General features: G+C 36.4%; 2 protein-coding genes across 5 annotated transcripts; both read right to left on the bottom strand.

Moving 5' to 3' along the window:
• Positions 1-1,281: 1,281 nt before the first annotated feature.
• Positions 1,282-4,632, bottom strand: LOC149677012 (adhesion G protein-coupled receptor L1-like). Its single transcript, XM_089837985.1, has 10 exons — positions 4,360-4,632; positions 3,662-4,296; positions 3,102-3,600; positions 2,888-3,041; positions 2,758-2,824; positions 2,621-2,687; positions 2,478-2,560; positions 2,284-2,410; positions 2,012-2,134; positions 1,282-1,946 (listed from the first exon to the last, which is right to left on the bottom strand). The coding sequence occupies exons 2-10, from the start codon at positions 3,916-3,918 to the stop codon at positions 1,665-1,667; spliced, it is 1,659 nt and encodes a 552-aa protein (XP_089694111.1). The 5' UTR covers positions 3,919-4,296; positions 4,360-4,632; the 3' UTR covers positions 1,282-1,664.
• Positions 4,633-6,432: 1,800 nt separating this feature from the next.
• Positions 6,433-12,544, bottom strand: LOC149677011 (adhesion G protein-coupled receptor L2-like). Of its 4 annotated transcripts, none has more exons than XM_089837977.1 (18): positions 12,030-12,464; positions 11,931-11,962; positions 11,686-11,870; positions 10,450-10,479; positions 10,178-10,352; positions 9,992-10,104; positions 9,563-9,924; positions 9,258-9,503; positions 8,687-9,195; positions 8,400-8,624; positions 8,239-8,341; positions 8,029-8,182; positions 7,877-7,943; positions 7,739-7,805; positions 7,593-7,681; positions 7,412-7,538; positions 7,113-7,226; positions 6,433-7,020 (listed from the first exon to the last, which is right to left on the bottom strand). In XM_089837977.1, exons 1-18 carry the CDS (start codon positions 12,147-12,149, stop codon positions 6,670-6,672), a joined length of 3,069 nt encoding a protein of 1,022 aa, XP_089694103.1. In that variant the 5' UTR covers positions 12,150-12,464; the 3' UTR covers positions 6,433-6,669. The 4 variants fall into 4 exon arrangements, with proteins under 4 accessions (XP_089694103.1, XP_089694104.1, XP_089694105.1 ...); XM_089837980.1 differs by having other exon boundaries at positions 6,879-7,053; positions 7,185-7,226; positions 12,030-12,544; XM_089837978.1 differs by lacking the exon at positions 10,450-10,479 and having other exon boundaries at positions 12,030-12,462.
• Between the last annotated feature and the right edge of the window lie 867 nt (positions 12,545-13,411).

The raw sequence follows: 13,411 nt of genomic DNA, 5'->3' as shown, positions 1-13,411 counted from the left end.
CTAAAGGACAGTACATCAATGAACTAGAAATTCAATTAAATTCAAATAATAATTTTCAAGCTTACCCAATCTGGTCGCATTTCGTTCCACTTGTCCACAACCAAATTAAACTACCTTCAAAATCCGAAAATATTCTTTCAGTATCACGTTCGCTTAAGCAAGCTAATTGTCCTCCATCGTATTTTGAGGTACAATAATCTCTAGCATCTTCCCACGAAAGAAAATCATGTATCAAGTGAAGATCTCTTGGTACAATCTTCGGCGTCTTTTCTCCTAAATCCAGAGTTTAAGAAATTAACCAAAAATATACCATTAACACGCAATATATCTAGATGTAAAATCTTCCAAGCATTACGCGAGAAAAATAACGCGAAATTTTCAAACTTTTGTACACATTAACTGCTGATTTTCACCAACATAGGCCTACATTTCTGTATGAAAGTTTCATTCAGACTTACCATTAACTTCGCAATGAAGATCAGACGCTATTTTACTCTTATTCTCTGGAGAGACGTCAATTAATTGGAATCCTTGCCTGTTCTCGTTATTTTGTAGCTGGACATTCTTATGAAGCCTGTTGTAAGTAAAGGTTTAACATCGCAAGTAATTGTTTCAGGTGAAAAGCCCCGTAACCTACTCGAATTGAGAGCAATAAGGGAACTCAATTGTTGAGAGGTTTGGAACTTCAAATCTTCCACATAAAGCAGAGATTTCATTTGAACAAACTGGTTTTCCTTTTAAATCGTGGCAATAGGTTACGGCTTGAAGCATCGTCATTGCCTGCATAGGATCGAAATTGCCTGAAGAACATTCGCAAAACCTAATTAATTCTTATTGGTCTTCACCAAAACTAACTAATTCACGTTAAAAATTAAACTAATCACTTGTTGAGATAACTGTTGGATCTGTTAAGAAGGCTAAAATTTACAAGAAATCAGATTAAATCGTTCGAAGTTGAACAGGAAAAAAAAACTTACTTTCACAACACCATCGTATAGTCATGAAAAACCCACTGAAATCTACAAATCGCATCGCCTTTAGTTATAAGGATAAAGATGCCTAAACTTTCAACAGGAAGTTCTGAACCGATGAAGGTGCGCGTTCAGTTTGCAGCTGGATAATAAACCTCAGGCCAAAATAAATTAGCACAAGGCAAACTGAAGTATTTGCATACGCTTTTGATTAAGATAAGCCAACGAACATTAAAATACTCTCTAGTAACCTTAATTAATAATTCTTCGTATATAAGACTAAACCACTCAAATAATAAAAAATACCAAGTAAATCTGTCTTTTTTAATCATAATAATTATAAACCTAACTTTAATCAAATAGGTAGATAAAATCCTCTACATCATTAACCTTCGCGATACGATAGATCTCGTAAAAACAAAATTAATTAATTAATTAATTAATTAATTAATAGAGACCAAAAATAAAATACCCTAATGAGTTTTAATACCTGTTCTACAAGTTTATTTGTAAAGTTGCCCCTATAAAACAAACATCACAATGTTATGGTCACTTCCTTGCTCAATACAAAATACAAAGTGAAAAATGGTTCAGTTTTTATACGTATTGTTAAGTTCATACTGCCCTAAATTAAAACACATTCGTTTTAAATATCTTATAAACTTATGTAGACAATGACACCATTGGAATTGATTACACCACACTAGAGTCAGTTGTCTCGTTATCATTACGTCGAAGTACATCTGGTAAGTTAACGAAACCCAGACCGTTAGACCCGACACTCTGCTGGGATCCGCGCCTCTCATTGTTGAGGTCATAAGATCGGCTTCGAGACAAGCTTTTGCTAATGGTTGTTCCGATACCCCTTAGAATCAAAATCGGGGTTTCCGCGCAGAGAGTACTTGTGGTTTGGATGCTGGCGCGCCTACTTGAACCGATGTCCGATGTTGGGGCGGTACGAGGATTACAAGTACTCTGAAACAATCAGGATTCAATCAGATTGCTTCACTTTGGGACATCGGCCAACAATAAAAACTTACCTGACTTACTGATCTTGGTTTTGGTTTCGGTTTTATTCGTTTACAAAGGCTCAGTATGGTCCATTGAATTAGATCGACAATTTTTTTGTTCATGGCCACTTGAACCACAAAGATAGCTAATCCCTGTAAAATAGTTATAAGAAAACAACTAAGTGTATATAGTCAGTCAATTCTCGCTTGTCGTTCTCAAACTAGCTCTCAGTAAGTTTTTAGCATTACGTACTAGTGTCATGCTTATGGAACATATCTTATAAGCTTATGGTTACACTTACCTGAAGTGAATTAAGAATCGTAAAAACGTAAGCTCCGGTCAAAGAGGAATCCTTCCAGAAAAGAAACCCGAAACTCCATGTTAATCCCAGCAAAGGAATTAGGGTTAACGCGCCATAAATCCATTTTCTATATTTATATATATTAAATTGCCATCATGACCTCTAAATAACCTTGAATGAAAACTTATAAATACCTAGCGGCTTTCTTATTGTCAGTGGCTTTCTTAGAAACCACAACAGCCGTCCATAAGGTATAAAATAAGGCTATGAAGTTAATCTACAACAAATTTGAATTATTAAGACTTGATTAGGCTTAGCGAACAATGGCGAACCTCACCGTAATTATCACTAAAACAGGACCAGTAAAACTCCATATCATACCATTATCGACTGATAACCAACAACTGCGAAATATCATGTCTTTAGGTCAAGGGTCAATGATTAGGCCTAATTCTTAATAATTAAAAAACATACTGTTTGTTGGTACCATAACTCCTAGGGTTGATAGCAGCACTAATACCGACAATAATTAAAGGCATACCTGGGAAATCAACCCACTGAAGCCAACTTCCGGAAACGAAGTTTACATAAACAATAAACTTACCATATCCGCACAAGTAATACCTTTCGGTAAAGGGTCTACGTGGTTGAAAAACAACACACAAAAGAATATAAATATAAACAGACTCGAGGAACATCCAGAAAAACGCGGCCAAGAAAAAATAGTGCATCAAACCAGCGATAATTGAACATAAAACCTACTCAGATAAAACATTTACGCTTCAGTATTCATAAATTAATTGGGATTTAGGACCTACTATGTTTTGTGTGCGATCCAATCCAACCAACAGTATAATTTCTGATATCAGTAGACATATTGACAGGTTACGATGTATCATGTTGCGAATGCACCATAACTGCTTAAAGAAAGTGGTCAAGAGAATGCAAATGGCCAAGGCAACAATGGACACGACGGAGCCAACAAACGTGATGACCTTTAGGTTAATTTTGTTTGATTCGGACATCCCGTCCAAAACCCCGTGTACGTCCATCAAGACGGCAAAATTGGTCAAGTGGTCGCAAGCGCAAGTAGTGTGGGTCAAGTTACTGTCCACAATCGAGCAGCCTTCAATGTCCCAGTTTTTAATGTGAAAATTCCAGAATGCGCAAACGGGATTTTCGGATGATAGATTTTTGTGAGTCACTATGAATATGACGTTTTTTGATAATTGTATCGAGATGGTTTCATTTTCCACCAAGTTGATGTTTAGAACAGCACTGTTGACCTTTGTCCGGTCAGTGTGATTCGGCAATGAACTATAACAAGCATACGCCTTTGCACATTACCAATATTCCAAGAGCCCTAACCATAGCTTACCTTCCATGACGTGCTAGTAAAACCTCTTCCATATTTTGTAAACTAGTGAACAATACAAAAGTGGAATTCGATCCATTCATTCTTGGTATATCATTCTCAAACCCGGATTTTAAGGTTAGAGTCGATTCTCGGTTCGTGGTTACATCCAAAGGTAGCACCAGGTCTTGGTCTTCATACCAACCCTTTTCGTGTTTGATTGCTTGCAACAAAACTTTACCCTTGATGACCGTACGAGTAGATTCTGCTGTGTCATTCATAGCGCGTATTAATGCAAATCCAACGGAATTGAAGGCTTCCAGTAAAGATTCCGCGGTTGTCACTCTGTCTTTCTAAAAAAGGGAATAAGATCTGAATATTTCAATAAGGCCTAGAATAAAGGTACGTGAAAATGCCTCTTGTAAATCAGTCCACTTCTCCGTTGAGTTTAAGAATGTATTCATGGTACCAGTTACCGAATCCGTCACATTTTCAACTACACCCAACCATTCGTTCGAAGTTAAGTTACCATCTTTGATCAATAAGGATGTTACATTTTTCATGACGCCTGTAATTGAGATGATGTCCCCGCCAGTGTTAGCTTGGGAGGCAGCGTTTAAGAATGTACTGTACATTCCTGTTACATCCGACTTATTTAGCTTAGTTATAAAAATAAAATATATTTCGATGGTTTTTTAAGCTTTGGTTTTTCTTTCTCATACCGAGTTAAGTAACTTGTCAACGGATTTAGATCGGCAGCCGCTCAAATCCGGTGTCCTTGGAATCCATTTACCATTGGTACTGTCGCAAAACCACACAGCGTTGCCTATATCATCTCCTGGACACTTTTGCACCACTATAACATCGCAATTATATTTCCAAGTCAGACCACGTGATTTTGTTTCGTTGCAACATATAATTTTCGTGGTTTTATTGAAGAATGGTTGTTCTTTCATTTCAGTTGTTAGGGACACTGTGGTACTAGCAGCCATTGTGGTGCTAACGGCCATTGTGGTGCTAACGGCCATTGTGGTGCTAACGGCCATTGTGGTGCTAACGGCCATTGTGGTGCTCTGAAAGTTGACGCTTAACGTACTTTCACTCGTACCTGGACTGGCTGAACCAGTAGTTAATAATGAAGTTGCAGTTATTGTTGTAGTTGATTTTTCAGTCTCCAGTGGAATGGCGCAATAAAATGTGTGTAGTGCTCTTAAGACGGCACCCGACGAGCATTTGTACGATTCACCAATAATGTCGCAAAGTACTGCAGCGTTTGGTATGATTTTCCTAAACAACAGAGTATTATGTATTAAAAATTGGATTAAATTTAAAAATATAAACAAAAGAGCTTACCCATTCTCTCCGCAGTCCTTTTGGATGGTCCACGTCCAAAGAGAAATATAATTATTAATATATGGTACAGCGACACTTTCGCCTAAGCAAGCTAATTGTGCTCCATCGTAAGTTCTGATGCAATAATCTCTAGCCTCTTCCCACGTAAGGAACTTATTTACTGCGATAACTTCTCTTGATACAAACGGCGTTACCTTTTCTACCGTATGAAAGAAAACAACAACATGAAAAAAGAAACGTTCCATTGTCGTTTTCAAGGAGTTTTTTCTAATTTTAAAAAATAGGGATTGAGCGTCATATGAGATGAAGTAAATGTTCTAATGTTGGGAAGAATCATGTTACAATTACCCCGCTTTGTGGTACACTTCTCTCTTTGAGAATTATTATATACTTCTGGTATAAACTAACATACAATTACGCATAAATTATAACCCGAAGGGGGGTTATTATGAACTCCTGATTATACTTACCATTAACTTCGCAACTAAGACCAGTGTCAAAATCCCAAAAACCATGTAATAATTGGTATCCTCTTGCATACTTGTTGTTTCGCAGGTTGATGGATTTATAAGAAATTCCAGAACTGTTACAAGAAAGAGTTATACATCATTAGCAATTGTTTCAGAAGAAAATCCCCGTAACTTACCTGGGGTCAGAGCAGTTATTTTTGAAGAGATTTTTACAGATCATATCAATTTCAAACCATGCATATTTTGAACAATTTGGTTTTCCATTTATAGATTGGCAATAGAATTTGGCTTCATCTATAGTCATTCTATCAGATGGATCAAAAGTGACTAAAGAAAAAAAAAAGATTCGTGAATATCAATTCCTATAACAAAACCAATTTCTGCACGTTAAAAACAAATTGAACACATGCTAGGCCTACTTTACGTACTTTCTTGGATAAGTGTAGTATCAAGTATATCGTCTAAAATATACAATAGGTCAAATTAAATCGTTCAAAGTAGAAAAGGAAAAAAACTTACTTTCACAACACCATCGTAAAGCCAAGCAAAACATACTCCACCGTAATTTTTTAGTTACCAGCATGAAGATGGATAAACTTTCAACAAGTTTCTCAAATAAAAAGTTCTAAACCGACGAGGGAACGCTTTCAGGCCAAATAATAAATAAACCTCAGGCCAAAATCAATTAGGACAAGGCAAACTGAAGTATTTACATACGCTTTTGATTAAGATAAGCTAACGAACATTAAAATACTCTCCAGTAACCTTAATTAATAATTCTTCGTATATTCAAATAATAAAAAACATCAAGTAAATCTGTCTTTTTTAATCATAATAATTATAAACCTAACTTTAATCAAAAAGGTAGATAAAATCCTCTACATCATTAACCTTCGCGATACGATAGATCTCGTAAAACAAAATAAATAAATTAGTTAATTAATTAATAGAGACAAAAAATAAAATACCCTATTGAGTTTTAATACCTGTTCTACAAGTTTATTTGTAAAGTTGCCCCTATAATACAAACATCACAATGTTATGGTCACCTCCTTGCTCAATACAAAATACAAAGTGAAAAATGGTTCAGTTTTTGTACGTATTGTTAAGTTCATACTGTCCTAAATTAAAACACATTCGTTTTAAATATTAAAAGCTCCCACGGAACAAAATACGTTAAATGAATGAAATGACATCCAATTGGCAAAATCATATCACAGTATCAGCCACATTATAATTATCTTGACCTTTAAGTCTAAGGACAACGGAACGTTTCTTAGTATTCGTATCATTTTCAGTGTCGTAACATACAATGTCACTAGTGCGATTGTTATTAGAGTTGTTAGTGAGGTCGTAAGAACCCGTCCCGTTGACACCCGCGCTTCTAATGACCGCGTTGACACCGTTAAGAAACACAACAGGCGCATCGGGACAGAAATTATCATTGCTATTTTTGGAAACGACACTTTCACTGCGATCTTTAAACGAAGACATGGTGCTGCCGCGATTCGATCGTCTACCATCGGACGTGGTAGCCGTTCTATGATTACCGGACGTTCCCTAAACAAGTTCCGTTCCAGTCAGATTGGCAAGCTACGTGGTAGGGGTCGAAGGGAGGAAACGATAGGAAATAGAATGAAAAGAAAACTTACAGATCTTGAAGTGGAACTCGGAGCTACTTGTCGAACACTGCCAAGTATCTTGCGATGAAGTATATCTCTTACCTTCTTGTTCATGATTACTTGGACAACAAAGATTGCCAGACCCTGTTGTTTAACAAAAGACATACATCTGATAATTAATTTCGAAGGGTAACGCGCACCAAAACCATAAGTACATCATCATGCCATTGAGAGTTCGGTGAAGGTCATGATGAAGTAAGCTCTCAGAGTGACTAAATTTATAAGACAACGCGTTCTTGGGTTCATCAGGACCGTTTTCAAACTCATACCTGAAAAGAGTTGAGTATGGTGAAAATATAAGCACCAGCTGGTCCAGAATCCTTCCAAAACAGGAAACCGACCCCCCACGTTAGTCCCAACAATGGAACTAGGGTTAGAGCTCCAAAAATCCATTTTCTGGATAAAATACTTGAATTATCTTCGTAATAATCACGAATGTTGTTGTTATACCTAGCTGCGGCTTCATCTTGGTGTTCATTTTTCTTCTTCGATATGACGATTGCGGTTCTCAATGCGAATATTAAGGCTATTAAATTAATCTAAAGAGTAATTAAGTTAATTACGAAGCCTTAGAGTATTTAGATACAAATTATTACCGTGATTATTATTAAAACAGGTGCGCCGAAACTCCAAGTCATTCCCTTCTGAACTGATAACCAACAACTGTGTGTAACGAAAATTTAGGCTTAGCTTTAGGTATGAAAGGTCAGTGGGTCTACTGATCAAAAACCTACTATGTTTCTGTACCGTAGCCTTTTGGGTTAGCGCCCGCGCTAATTGCAACTATCAGTAGAGGTAAACCTACAATTTTACGAGAAAAGTCAATTTCTAAACAGAGTAGACCTAAATAAACTAAGCCTAATTAGACCTAAAAATTTAAACTCACCGTATCCACACAAATAATATCTTTCAGAATACGACCTTCTTGGTTGAAATACTTTGCACAAGAGGATGTAAATATAAACAGATTCAAGCAACATCCAACAAAATGCAGCTAAGAAAAAGTAGTGCAAACATCCAGCTACTACCGAGCATAATGTCTTCAAATATAAAAGATAGTCAAAATTAAGTAACAATCATCCTTAATTAAACCTACTTTATTCTCGGTGCGTTCGAGACCAGTCAATAAAAATACTTCAGCTATCAGTAAGCAAAGTGACAGGTTACGATGAATCGTATTGCGAATGCACCACATTTGTCTGATGACACAAATTGGTTAAGAACTAGAATAATTTCAATTTCAAACATTATACATACCTCACAATTGTAGTTAAGAACACGCAAACAGCTAAGGCAATAATGGACACAATGCAACCGATATACGTAATGACAGTTAAGGCCCGTTTATTTGATTCCGAGATGGTGGCCAAAGCACCGTTCATATCCATAATAATGGCGAAATTAGTCAAATGGTCGCAAGCGCATGTCGTATGGGTTAAATTAGTGTCTACAATCCAACATCCGTCGACTTCCCAGTTCTTACTGTTATAGAAAGAGCGGTATGGCTAAGTTTAAGGTACACAGTTATATCAACATCGACTTACGTATTGTAATCCCAAAATGCGCAAACTGGGTTTTCGGAAGAACTATTTTTATGCGCAACAGTGAATGTGACATTATTCGAAAGAGGTATTGACACAGTTTCGTTTTCAACCAAATTAATGCTCAAAACCGCGCTGTTTACTGCAGTATTTTCGGTTCGGTTTTTGAAAGAGTTATCGCCCCTCACGACCAAAACGTCTTCCATATTCCGCAAAGTTGTGAATAAGACGAAGGTATGATTGCCTCGCGTTTCTTGCAACGGTATATCATTTTCGAAACCGGAAGTTAGGGTTAAGATTACCTCCCTATTTGTTGAAGGGCTTTCGGATAAAGGAAGTGACAGGTTTCCATCCGTATACCTGCCCTTTTCACTCTTGATGGCTTGCAAAAAGACGTTGTCTTTCGAAATGGTGTGGGTGGACAAAGCAGAATCGTTCATAGCCTCCATTAAAGCGAATCCTGTCAACTTGAAGACTGCCATCAAGGTTTCGGCAGCTTTAACACGTTCTTGCTATTAGTGTAAAATTTTTTTTTACATGTTATCATGATTCTGATGACTCATAAAAAGCTCACCTCGGGTATGTCCGTCCATATTTCCATGTCATTCAAAAAGGAATTCATTATATCAGCTACGGAATCGGTGACATTTTCAACCATATCCAACCATTCCTCATCAGTATAATTGCCTTCCGGTTTAACCAATGAGGATGTAACGTTTTCCAGTACGTCAGCGATGGCTATGACATCACCACCCGCATTAGATTGCGACGCAGCGTCGAATAAAGTGTTGTACATTCCAGGAATGTCCGATGAGTTTAGCTTTGGAATTAAATTCTGATTAAAATTAAGTTACTTTACATTACAGGTATACTTCTTACAGAATTTAATAGCACTCCGACGTTCTTTGACATGCAACCACTTAAATCGGGTGTTTTAGGGAACCATTTAGCGCTAGTGATATCGCAAGACCATTTAGCGTTGCCTGTTGTGTCCGCGGGACATTTTTGCACCACAATTCCATTATCGCAAGTAGCGTTCCAAGTTAAGCCACGAACATAAATGGTCTCGCAACATACTGGCGCCGTTGTTGTGAGATCTATCGCAGCAGACAGCGTTGTGGTGTCCTGAACAGGTATCGTAGTTTCAAGAGCAATTGTTCTAATAACCATTTCAGTAGTTTCGACAATTGATTCAATGTCCGTGGTGGTATCGGTTGAAACGTTGATTGTTGTTGTTTCATCTTTTGGTAAAAACAAATCAGTGGAAACCTATTTCAACCTAAGTTGTCTAATAATTTTAAAACTGACCTGTATCATCCAAAAGGCAATAAAACGGCAATAAGTGTTTGTCGTCGAAGATTTTCCGGAAGAATTGAAGTGTTCCACTAACATTTTGTATTTCGACTCCAGCATAAAGAGTCCTGTTGTTATAAATTCATAAAATATTTTTTCAATAAAAGACACTCGAAGCTTTAAAATAAGGGTACACGTTACTCGTTTTTGCAATTCAGGCCCAATGACCAAACTTCAATGTTTTCGTCCTCTGCAAAAAGTCCTTTGGTATCCGACACTATCCTATCCATATCAGTTCTAGTCAGGCAAGCTAATTCTCCATTTCGATTTTGACACGTCTCCCTGGCGCCTGACCACGTTTTAAGTTCGGAGAGAACTATAACCACCACAAATGAAACACTTTTAGACAAAGATCCAGTTGGAAAATGCTTCCCATAGTTTAATTTAAAATATAACTAATTATCAATTCTTACACGTTAAACTTAAATTAAGTTTGACATTATCTAAAAGATGCAAAACGCAAAAGGTTCGTTAGTAGTACAGAGAAGTTAAAAACGACGAGAACCAAAATTTTGAACAATTACCTGAATGAACACCATTGAAAAACAATAACGAAAACAAGACAACATTAGGAAGGTACCAGAATGGTGCCATTTCTTCCCAATTATCGCGACACTTTCTTAATTATTATTTTAAAAGATAGCACACGGTTATTGATAATTTATCTACGCTATTTCCAAGTTTAACGAGAATATAATAATTATCTGGTGTTAAAAGCTCGTCTCGTACTCCTTCGCGTTGTCAATTTTGAAATTTTCGTAACATTTCATGGCCATCAATAAAACAGCGCGATATGAATTTCGTTATCGAAAAACGTCCTCTCTCCAAAAATAAGTTCGCGCTTTACGAACTTTTCAAACCAACTGTCAAAGCAATCTACAGTTTCACGCACGACGATTTAGGAGTCCAGTGTTAAAAGTGCTTATCCAATCCCGAGCTAATACCGTGTACAACCAACCCATAGCCAATTTAGATAAGCCTAAAATCATAATTTTGATTGCACCGCGATAGTAGTTAATTAACCCGAAGTTAATCTGAAACGCTTCAAGTTAGGCTTAAGACCCGTTTCTCTTTGGAAAAAGTTCAATTTAGGTTTAGAACATTTACCCTACATTTTGAAAAAGTTCAGTTTAGGTTTAGCAACATTTACCCTAAATTTTTAAAAGTTCAGTTTAGGTTTAGCAACATTTACCCTAAATTTTTAAAAGTTCAATTTAGGCTTAGTAAATGTTACCCAAAATTCGAAAAAAAGTTCAAATTAGGCCTAGCTACTGCACCCTATATTTGAAAAAAGTTCAATTTAGGCCTAGCTACTGCACCCTATATTTGAAAAAGTTCAATTTAGGCTTAGCAACTTCTTCCTCGTGAAATGAACCATACGAATATTATTTTTCGCGCCCATTTACCCAGAATTCCGCGTAAAACATCAACGCCTCTCACTTTGGATTAACTAACTTCGGAAGTATTAGACTATATGGGTTTGTTAGTAACAGACGCTTCATGATTGCGCAGTTGATTTCTAACCCTAATTACCTTAGGGTTCCGATAATATTGATTTTTATCTTGAAATAACACATTCCGCGTAACCCTAATCAAATAAACGTATGCAAAAATCTACGTGTATCAGAGTTTAAACAATAGTATCGTACCAAAGTCTGTAGGTTCAATCGTGGTAGCATTAACCAGAACTCCATCTAATATATCTTCTACATTATCTTCACCAGGAGAGAACTCCGGTTGGGGAACCATGTCCTCCCGGGTTAATGGTACAAGATGATGACTTCCGGAACCGTACTCTTCAGAGCCACGGTACGAGTGTTGAGATATTTCAGTACTTTATAAAAACAATACTAACTAATTAGTTAACTAATATTTTCACGAATAATTCACTTACCTAGCTTGGCGAAGATTTCTTCTATCTCGTTTCTGTAATTAAAAACATCTTAATTCAATAAATAGTTGAAGAAAAAAAAAACATTAACCAAACACTTACCGAATTTAGATTTAAACTTGAAACAATTATTTTAGCGTCTGCAACAAAACCACCAAATTCGATCACCGTATCTAATATAATCACCAAACCAAACAAGGGCATAAAATTCCGCAAAATCATCTCGAATTTGAAAAGTTAAAAGCAATGGTAAACTTTCTATGAAATGTGCTTTTTGGACTCTCGTAAAAATTTTGAAGTAGTGTACATCTACGAACACTCCAATGACTAACGAAACCGAATGAAATTAAAAACCCACCCCCTTCAAACAACTACCGAAGAAAATAAAAGCATTTATAACACTTGTTTTTAAATATTTCGACGTGCTAATTACTCAAAATGTAAAATGAAAATGATTACTTTCAATTGTTCAGTTGTATCTAACTTCTTTCTTAAATTTTTTTTTTCCTTGAGCGCGCTTAAAAGAGGATCGGTTTCAATATGGGGAATTATTGAATTACTATTTAAGACGTGTACAAAAGAAACTCTATTATTGGAATAGAAGTTTCTGGAATTCTACGCGAATTGTAAATGCTTTTTGGTCCTCATTTGGTTACAGGCTTTCTATGATTGGTTGGTTGGTTGGTATTAATTATTGGCTCCGTTTCGACGTCATAACCTGAAATTAAGGGTGAAGTATTTCTTTTCGTATAGTTAAACACTTTAAGCCTGCTTTCTATTCCAAACCAATTTTCTATGATATCTTAAACTGTATTATTTAAAAAAAATAAAGTATAGATGAGATTACGTAATCTTAGATAATTTTCTTTTTTTAATTTATTGAAATTACTGATTATAAGTATTGCCTTTAGAAAACGTCGGAAATTAAAATCAAAAATATGTATGAGTTTTTAACAGATAGTTTGGTTTTGGAGGTCAAATGTTACGTAGGTCTGAGGGTCAAATGTTACGCAGATTCTGAGGGTCAAATGTTACGCAGATTCTGAGGGTCAAATGTTACGCAGATTCTGAGGGTCAAATGTTACGCAGATTCTGAGGGTCAAATGTTACGCAGATTCGAGGGTCAAATGTTACGCAGATTCGAGGGTCAAATGTTACGTAGTTTAGAGGGTCAAATGTTACGTAGATTCGAGGGTCAAATGTTACGTAGTTTAGAGGGTCAAATGTTACGTAGTTTAGAGGGTCAAATGTTACGTAGTTTAGAGGGTCAAATGTTACGTAGTTTAGAGGGTCAAATGTTACGTAGCTTCGTAGGTTATAGCTGTACGAGAAAGAGATATTAGCATAAGTTCATAAGATATGTTCCATAAGTTAGTCACTGGTTACTGAGAGCTACCCAGGAAGTGACGTAGGTGAAACGTCATAAATTCTCGCGCTGTCAAAGGCTTAGTACAGATTAAATTGGAAGATGGATTGGAAGTCCT

Source organism: Phalangium opilio, unplaced genomic scaffold (assembly GCF_054372755.1).
Source record: "Phalangium opilio isolate 3A_F unplaced genomic scaffold, DU_Popi_V2 ptg000045l_1, whole genome shotgun sequence".
NCBI classification, from domain to species: Eukaryota; Metazoa; Arthropoda; class Arachnida; order Opiliones; family Phalangiidae; genus Phalangium; species Phalangium opilio.
The sequence above is the reverse complement of the archived record's forward strand: the minus strand, read 5'-3'. Positions and strand labels throughout refer to the sequence as shown.